At 50.6% G+C, this 9,642-nt stretch overlaps 1 protein-coding gene across 1 annotated transcript in view; it reads left to right on the top strand.

Annotated features, from left to right (window-relative positions):
• LOC123388109 overlaps nucleotides 1-9,278 on the top strand; it is a 110,542-nt gene extending 101,264 nt beyond the window's left edge. The window contains exons 4-5 of the mRNA XM_045067218.1: nucleotides 556-661; nucleotides 9,059-9,278. Coding sequence (XP_044923153.1) covers nucleotides 556-661; nucleotides 9,059-9,149 — 197 coding nt within the window. The 3' untranslated portion in view covers nucleotides 9,150-9,278. The remainder of the gene's footprint in view (nucleotides 1-555; nucleotides 662-9,058) is intronic.
• Nucleotides 9,279-9,642: the final 364 nt, after the last annotated feature.

A 9,642-nucleotide genomic window follows, 5' to 3' on the forward strand; every position in this document is an offset into this window, starting at 1 on the left:
ACGTCCCCCTCCTGGGTGGTGTGATGTAAAAAGGCCCCATTCAGTCAGGGATGGCTGCCCACTGGTAGTCCTAGACCCCTGCGCTGTCCCTGGGGGCAGTCTGCTTTCCGTCTTTCTCCCTGAGGTAAGGGCTTGGGGCTGGGAGTGGGGGTGGGGGGCTGGGAGGCAGCCTTCAGTAGGCCCAGTCCCTGAGCCCCCGCCCCCTTCACCTTCACCCTGAGCCCCCAACCCCTTCAACCCTCATGCTGTGCCCCTCAGAATGGGGCCGATCCTGGAAGGACTTCCCACTTCCCCTTGAGCTGTTACCTTGGAGGGGGGCTCTTACTTCCGGTCGCAGAGATCTGCGGGCGGAAGCCTTCACCAGTGCTCTGAATTATGTTTCCATAATTTCTATGATTATTTTGTGAATGGCACAACTATGTTGTGTTATGTTTGGGGGGAGGGCGTGTGTGTGTGTGTCTGAGTGTCTGTGTGTGTGCAGTATTTGTTCACAGGAAATGTCTTAAACACAGCTTGACTTTTGTAACCTTGCTCTGGCATTTCTCTCTTTTCTAGTACACTGGGAACCCCAGTCCCTGGAAATGGACCCGGATTCTCTGGAGCTAAGGGCCCTTGGCAAAGGGAGCCTGTGCCTTGAGCACGTCTGGACACAAAGGATGAGGTAAGCGGGTAGCGTGTCTCAGTCCCCGGCCAATGCTGGAGCAGTGGGTGCAAGGGCTGCCTCCTGGCCAGGCAGGTACCCTGCCAGTAGGCACAGAGGCCAGGAAGAGGGTCCTTCCTCAACATTGGCTGGTTCCCCAGGCGATCAGGCCCTTGGTAGGAACATGAAGTTCAGGTCCTTGCTGGGCTGTTCCTGGCAGGCTCCCAGCTCAAGCATGGGCACTTGTGCGACCCCAAGTTTGAGGGGCAGAAGCCAGAGCCCCTAGCCACCGTGGGGTCTTACATCAGTGAGAAGGTAGCTCACTGTCTCCTTCCTGCCCAGCGGACTGGCCCTCTGCCTCTAGTTCCGGCTGTGTCTCTGCCTCACTGAGTGACCTCGGGAATTCACCAAGCTTTGGTTTTCCCATCCGCACAGCAGGGCATTGCACGGGCTGGTCTCGGAGGGCCCTCTCAGCTCCGATTTTCCGTAAGCCTTGGAAGCCAGATGCAGATATAAATGGGATCGGATGGAAAATCTTCACATGGGCACCTGGAAGGTCACACCTGGATGCTGGCAGCTCCCTGTGCCCCAACACGGATTGAAAGGGGGTTTCTCCTGGCCGTTTGCATCCAAGCTCCTGGGAAGGTTCAGGATGTTTGGTTAATACACAGCCCCACTCATCCCTTCTCTTCTTCGAGAAGAGCCATAGAGGAGGGCATGATGCTGGGATTTGGGGTGGTGTAGAGAGGAGGCTAAGGAGGGAAGGCATTAGGAGTGACTGCATAGAGGTGCTCTGCTCAACCCTGGGGAGCCCTGAGCACCCAGCTGCCTATCCTAAGATAGGGTCTGATTTCAGGGCATGGCCCAGTCTCAGGAGAGAGAGGACTCCCTCCCAGAGGAGCAAGAGGACCATTTGCTGTCCAGCAAGACCTTCTGGTGGGAAGGCATCTCTGTGTGTAGGGTAGCCTGGCACACACCCTTGGCCTTGATCTTATACTCAAGAGTGAGGGGCTATGGGTTCTGTGAGAGGCCAGGATTACCCAAGCTGAGCATGGCTTGAACGCCTGGTGGAGGCATTTACCATCAGCCTTAGCTGAGATGTGACATCACCTAGGGCTCGGGAAACAGGGCTCTGACTTCCTTAGAACTTGACCTAGTCATCCCAGAGCAAGCTGGAGTATTCTTAAAAGATGAAGGATGGATTCATGGAGAGATGGATGGGTCCAATCAAACCAGTCTCTGGGAGGAATCCCTAAGAATCTTCTGTAGATGATGAACTTCTACAAAAGAGAGGAAAGTGAAATTTTATCTCTGTGTTTTGAGCCAGATGGACAAAGAGAAAGGATGCTGGTCGGGATTGGGGAGCTAGTCCTCAAGGGGGCGGTGGAGAGAGACACACCCTGGGAACCCAGAGAGGAGGACTTTAGGAAGATCCGTAATGTCCAATCTCATGGAGCTCAAAGAGGGAGAAAGCAAGTTGGATTTTCTCTTTGGTGGATCCTGGGAGAGAATTTTAGTAGTCTGTCGGCTAGGGCTAAGGAGGGATTGTCTGAGCTCCTGGAAGACAGACAGGAGTGCCTCTGGCTTCTGCTTGGCGCTTTGCAGGGGTGAAACATGATTTCTGTACAGCCAGTATCTCTGCCAGTTACAGACACACCGCCTGCCATGTCCAAATCAGATTCCGTCGGGACAGAGTTCCCCCACAGAGAGCGTGTGCTCTCTTGTCTACATCTTGTCGTTTACAAGTGACATCATGGTGTGTTGGGAAGAGCCCAGTGTCCGATGTCACAAGATTTGGTCTCTGATCCTGCCTCTGGTGCCAACCAAGCGGATTTCCTTGGCCAGATCATTCAGCTGGAACCCTTTATCAGGCACGAGCAAAGTCACTCACGGCTCTTTCTCTGCCATTGCTGCTCACACTGGACAAGTACATTTAATATAACATTTAAATATAACATTTAACGTTTAACATTTAAATATAAACCAGGAGGTATGAATTCAAGCTTTCTAAGGTTCCTTCTATTTCCAGTCGTCTATGACTACATACATATATATATATATTTTTTTTGTCATAATCAGCATTCTTCCAAAGTTGCTTAGAGTTGGCCCATCTCTGTCAATTAGGCTTTTATAGATTATTTAGTTTAATCTCCTTGAGGGTAGACACTACAGCATTTATTGTCACAGCTCCAAAGCCTAACTTCTATGACCAGACATAAGATCTTGGCTGATAAACGATAAGCGTTCATTGAATGAAAAAGTAAATCACTTCCGACTACACTTTGATCCCCTAGAAACACATTTAAGGATACTTACTTAGCATGTGGTTCTCATGGCAGACCATGAGAACATGCCATCGTGTTGCCCGCTGATCAAGGATTAGGCTGAGGACAAGGCAGGATGTGTCCTATGGCCGGTTCCTGATGTGACATCGGCATGCGGGTTCGTAACTTCAAGTTTGGGCTCGTCTCGACATCCATCAGCTCATCAACACAGCATTGGGAAGCATCACCACCAGGCCCCAGCCACAGTGGAAAAGGGACAGTGACAACTTGGAAAGTATCCGGAGGCAAGTGGCCAGTAAGGTGAAGGGTCTGGAAATGACCGTGAAGTGAGGTGTGATTAAGAGACCCAGAAGAGGGGCACCTGGGTGGCCCAGTGGGTTAAAGCCTCTGCCTTTGGCTCAGGTCATGATCTCAGGGTCCTGGGATCAGGCTCTCTGCTCAGTGGGGAGCCTGCTTCCCTCTCACTCTCTGCCTGCCTCTCTGCCTACTTGTGGTCTCTCTGTCAAATAAATAAATAAAATCTTAAAAAAAAAAAAAAAAAGATCCAGGAGGATAAGGCTGGGAGAGATGGAGACTTGATGGCCACTGATAATATTTGAAGGGTTGTTACAAAGGGTGTGGTCCAAGCCAGCTGGGGCTAGAGTAGTCTCTTCCCTGCGTGGCCCTCCAGAGAACAGACCTGCCCCTGGTAGACGTGAAGTTACAGGGAGTCAATTTTAGCTCCACTTCAGGACCCCAGAAGATTTTTCCCATCCGAGGCATAAGAACATAGAACTGACCACCCAGTCAAGTAGAGAATGGGTGACAATTGCCAAGAATGGAGGACCCGAGATTGCCTAGGCTGGGTGGCTGCACAGGGTGACTTCAGAGGTCCCTTTCAGCGTGGAGACTCCAGGATCCTAGAGAATTTCGCACTGGGGTAAAAAGAAAGCTCCTTGCTTTGTCGATTTAGAAACCATCCTCTGGTCTTAGCCGTGGTTCATCTGATTCCTGGCTGGTGTCCTCTAAACACATTTCTCCATTCGGCGGTTTTGGCCTTCCAGCTGCATGACTGTAAACCTCTTTGCTCTCTGTCTTTAAAAAAAGAAAGAAAGAAAGAAAGAAAGAAAAAAGATAAAGAGACGTTTTTCTTTGCCAAAGAAAGAGCTTAGGAGGTCTCGGGAAGACTGTACCCAAATGGAGGCATTCCATTAAAAAAAAAAAAAATCATTAAATAATTAAATAAACAAATAAACAGTAGCCCTCCAAGCCAAAATTACGCGGCCAAATTCAATTTGCCCAGCTGTTCAGAAAACAGAGCTTTTTGTCTGTCTGTCTGTCTGTCTTCGAGGTCTCTGCAAGGAGAATGCATTTGCCTGACCTGAGATTCGATCCATTAATTTTGCATCTGGGGATGGGTAGGTGGGGAATCCTTTGAAGCTTAGACCTCTTGAGGGAGGATGGAGGGGGGGGGTCTCCATGGCAACCCCATGGCGTGGGGGAGGAGCGACCATGACAGCCTCTTTTCACCCCAAGCCAAGCTTTCCAAGGGCCACTCAGCCTGAGGTTTGTGCCTCGGGGGGCCTCCTATCTGGTGGTTGGTGATGCCAGAGCGTGATTTTCTTGGAACTACGCAGAGTGTGGCTGGTAGAAAAGAAATTAATCTATCAGCTGCAGGGCCGAAAATAAAACCTGATTCACCACCGCTTTATTTGTGACACAGTCGCGCCAACCAGCAGTAGCCCTCGGCTCCCCCACCCAGGGCTCCGCTGGGTTTTCTTTTCACAGCAGCATACACTGTCCGAGTCAGAAGGGTTCTCTGGGATCGTCCAACCCCCTCATTTTACAGATGAGGTTTCGTTTGAAGCTTAGTTCCAAGCGGGCTTGGCGTCCAACAGGAAAGCGCTAACATTTTCCAGAAGCAGCCCTCGCCGGCCGGCTGAAGGCTACTTTAACATGTAAGTCCCCGTCTTGTTTCAATTAGCTCTGGTGCTCTGGGCACAATGACTGGAAAATGGGTGAGCTGAGGGTTGAGGAAGTGATGTCACTGGGGACCCCAGGTAGAGTCCGGGCCACGGCGATGACGGGGCGAGTCCTGGCTTGTGCAATTAGCAGTGGAGGGAGATGGGGTGGGGGAGGGGTGCTGCTGCTGGAGCTGCTGGTTCTAGTGGCAGCTGCAGGTCATCAGGGGCCACTCTGGGAGAGGCACGTCTTCGGGGGACAAGCCGCAGGTAGAGGTGGGAGCTTCTGACCCCACCAGGCTGGGTAACAGGCGCAAGGGCGCCGCCTGCTGGCTGCAGGGAGCCAGGGGCTCCCTGGCTGGATCTGCTCACTGTGGGCAGAGAAATTGTATGCAGCTTAACAGGCTGGGCAGCTTCTGGGGGGTTTGAGCTGTTGGAAGAGGAGCCTTTTTACCAGCCACATTCCCAGCACCATCGTCCCCTTCAACCACTGGGGCTCATCCACCTGCTGAGTCTTCCTGAGAAACGAGGCTCTACTGCCTGACTAGGTGCCCCAGAGGAAGGACTCGAATTGCCTGGAATCACGGGCTGTCTGTGAACCCACAGAAGACCCTGCCTGCCTGGGTTTCTCGTGTGTGTGTGTGTGTGTGGTGTTTGGGGGGGTAGGGAGGGTAGAAGACTGGTGGCTGAACTGTTGTGCTGACAATTACAAGTCTGTTCTGAAGCCTAGAGGAAAAAATTAGTACAGACTAAAAGAAAGAAAATTTCAGGGTTTCCAAGAATACTTAAATAATTGCTGTAATTCTGGCCCTCAGATTGGCGGTTTGTTTGAGTAATAGCCTGGCATGAGTCCCTGATACCACACTTGGTCCTGGAGGCCAGGCTGGCTCTGTCGTGTCTGAAGGGACTATCCCAAGGCCATGTGGTATTCTGGGGGTCCTGAAGAAACTAAACTTCAGGCTCCAAGGTGTGGTGGCGAAGATGACTTTTCACTGGGAAGGATATGTCCACGGGCTCACAGCATGTGGGGGGCGTGCTTCTCTCAGGTGTGAAATCTCTCCCCTGCAAATGCCTGAGCTGTCTTATTACCCAAGCAGATCTCAGGGCCTAGAAGGAGGCGACAAATGTCCTTATTCCTCGGGGGCACCCTCCGCTTGCATCCAGATGCCCCAGGTTGAGCTGGGGGCTCGGGGCTGGCGGGATCCCTGAGCATCTACTCTGGCCATTGTGTCCTCATGATTCATTCAGGTGCCTTTTCCCTGCATATGCCACGACATCAGCTCCCCAGGAGAGAAGAGGGTCATTTCTGGAGCTCCTGGAGGTGCAAAACCGGAGGAGCCATGGGGCTGGATGCCGGAGGCCGGGATTCTGGTCCCAAGTCTGCCATTAAGTGGCTGTGTTCTTTGAAGCCATTCAATCCCACCACCAAAAAGGATGGGAGCAGGACTAAGCCTGTATTAACCAGGGTTCACGGAATCCATTTGGGCAGAATGGATTCCCGCAGGCCTTCCCAGCTGGGGGTAGGCGGGGGGTGGGGGTGGGGGGGCTGCCCAGCAGCTCTGGGAATTGACTCTTCCCTGGGACTCCCATCCCGGGCTCAGCCACCATTTCTTTCTGACCTTTGAAATGCCACCTTTCCAGGAGAGTGGGGCTCTTGAGCCACTGTCCTACCCTTGAGAAACCTTAGTGTTTTCAGGGGACCCTATGTGCCCTCCCCATACATTGCTTCATAGGTGATCTCCCAAGGATGGCCAAGGTAATTTCCTCTGTCACTAGAACAGAAACACACACACACACACACACGCACACACACACACACATACACACAGGCATACAGAAGCTTAATCTCCCTCAGAACACACTCGTCTCCCCCCAGAGATGTCGCTGTAAAGTTGAAATGGGTCACTCTTGTTTCTCAAGTTGTCCCTAGGGACAGCAGCTCCATACACAGCCCGGTTGCAGCAGACAAGTGTTCAGTGTTGGAGCTCAGGGTCCCCCTCTCACTTTTTGGAACAGCCCTCCCTGGGTATCTGTTATTTTCTTATACTGGGGGACAATCCCGAAGGCTTCTGGGTAAGTGAACGGTGCTGTTCTGCTTACAACTCAACAGTGACTTCTCACTGCCGCTCTTACTGTAGTACACAGGCTGCAGATGGCCTGTCCCTGCCAAATTCTGTGCCTTGATCTCTCTCTCTCCCCCCTCCCCCCGCTCTGCCCCCAACAGTGCCCAGTTTTCCCTGCCCTTTGTTTCCACCGCCTGTTGTGACAAGCGGCCCCCAGTGGAGCCCCAGTTCAGAAGGGAACCCCTCATTTCCTCAAGATCCACACAACAGACCACACTTAACTCCCTGGGAAGTATTTTAATCCACATACGGAGGAATAAAACCGCCGTCCACCTTCCCCATAGGTTTCCATAGTTACCTTCTGGAGGATCGTACCATGAGGCTCCCCAAACTCCCTGAGACACACAAGGAGGGTAGGACCATGATAATGAATGGGAGACATCACTGGTAGGATCTAGACTCCTTGCCATGCCTCCTGAGGGCTCTCCTGCCTACTTGAAGATCTCTGGCACTTGGGGGGGCACCACAAGGGGGAGTCCTGATTGTGAACCCAAGCCTTGGTTTACCCACAGCTGAGGGGAAGGTAGTGCAAGGGCCTGCTGACTTATTCCTCCAAGGCAAGCTTCATAGGATTGCTTGAAAGTCATAGGGTGGATTATAAGAGATCTGTAAAGGGCTTGGAACTGAAATGCAGTATTTTGGGCCATGTGTGTGCATATTTCTGGAAAGACATTTTGAGAACAAAAGGGTAGGAGCTTCCAAGGGGTCTTCTCGAAACTCCCAAGGGATCAGCGTTTCCCAGTGTTGCTGAACCAGAGTAAGTCGGGGAGCACGGGTGTGAGATTCTCTCTGGTTTGGCCATCTGGATCAATGACTTCCCTTAGGGTCAGGATAAGTGGGTTCAGAAATATTTGGTAGCCTAGCTGAGCATTTAGTCTGCCCAGACTGTCTCCTTCCTGGACTACAGAATCAGAGCTTCCCCTGGGCTGAGGGACCTTACAGTCCCCCCCCCTTTACACCCCATCCTGGGTCACCCAGCATTTCCCAGAGAGGGCTCCATGGGGGCAGGGGGATACGAGTGGGTTCCTGCTGTTCCTGGTGCACAGTGAGGTTAGTACAGAGAGGGAGAGTAGGCATTTAGAAACTTTTATAGCAACTTGACATTGTCGAAAGGTCCAAGAGAATGATCAGAGTCAGCAAATGTGGCTTGGAGTTTAGCTTTGCGTGGGAGCGTGTTTGGTGGCTCCGCCGTGATGATAGGAAAAGTAATTACTCAGATTAAGGAGCCTGGGCCAGAATGTGAATCTGTGCACTGATTCCCTTCATCAAGAATGCCTTGCCAGAAAAAAAAAAAAAAGCAAAACTGAACAGAAGGCTTGATGAAGAGAGAAGAAGTGAACTAAACAGAAGGCTTGATGAAGAGAGAAGAAGTGAACTATGGAAAGCTAACACGGCAAGTTGAAAATCACTGTCTTTATCACGGACTAGTAAGGGAGCTAGCTGCTAAGAACTCTTGTCCCGTACAAAGGAAAATGGTCATGAAAGGGAAGGTCCTGTGGAAATATTCAAACTACGGAACAAACTCTTGGAATTTCTGCAACGTAAGTTTGTCCTAACTTTTCACAAATATGTCAATTGGACAACCAGATTTCCGTATTTATTCACTATCCTCAGTTACTTTTGATGACCTGGGTACTTCCCTGCCAGGAAAAGGTTATGCCATGCTTTCTTATTAAAATTTTTTTCATGTTATATCATTTTTACCAAATCAGCCGTGCTGCGCACATAGGTCGGATGAATCTTCCAGAAACTTTACTTTTTAAATCACAGCGTTACCCTTCTCAAAAATCTTAGACATTTTCAGAAAAGGTGAAAAGCCCAAGCTTCTCATGGGACAGTTAAGACCCCCTGTGACTGGGCACCGACTCGTGGTTCCAGCCTTCGTACTTGCTGCTTTCTTATAAAATAAAAAATTCTATGTATTTAAGGGGTAAACATGCTCATTTGCTATACAGTTACACAATGACCTGATCGCTATGATCAAGCTACTTAGCATATCATTCCCTCCCAGTTACTTGTGTGTCTGTGTGCTGAGAGCCCCTGAAATCTACTCTCTTCATGATTTTTCAGGGTTCATTCTGGTCTTAACTGCGGTCACCATGCTGTACGTCAGACCTCTGGACTTAAGCACCCTGCAAAACTGCAATGTTTTCATGTTTGACCAGCATCTCCCGACTGTTCCCATCACCGGCCCCTGGTAACCACTGTTGGTTCGTTCTCCTTTCTGCTTCTATGAACTTGATTTTGTTAGATTTCACATATAAGTGAGATCATGCGGGTTTTTTTTTTCTTTCTGTGTCTGGCTTATTTCTTGTAGCTTAATGTCCTCCAAGGTCATCCCTGGGGTTGCGAATGGCAGGGTCCTTCTTTGGGGAGCTGAACGATATCCCTGTGCGTGTATGTATACAGGTGTGTGTGTAAATTTCTCTATCCATTCACCCGTCAGTGGACACTACGTTTCCGTATTGCCATGCTTCCTGATATCAAATAAGATCAAAGGACAAAAATAAAGAATTAGAAATTTGGAAAAAATAGGGGCGCCTGGGAGGCTCAGTGGGTTAAACCTCTGCCTTCAGCTCAGGTCCTGATCCCAGGGTCCCAGGATCGAGTCCCGCAACGGGCTCTCTGCTCAACAGGGAGCCTGCTTCCTCCTC

Source organism: Mustela putorius, unplaced genomic scaffold (assembly GCF_011764305.1).
Source record: "Mustela putorius furo isolate JIRA1106 unplaced genomic scaffold, ASM1176430v1.1 tig00003875_pilon_pilon_pilon, whole genome shotgun sequence".
NCBI lineage: Eukaryota > Metazoa > Chordata > Mammalia > Carnivora > Mustelidae > Mustela > Mustela putorius.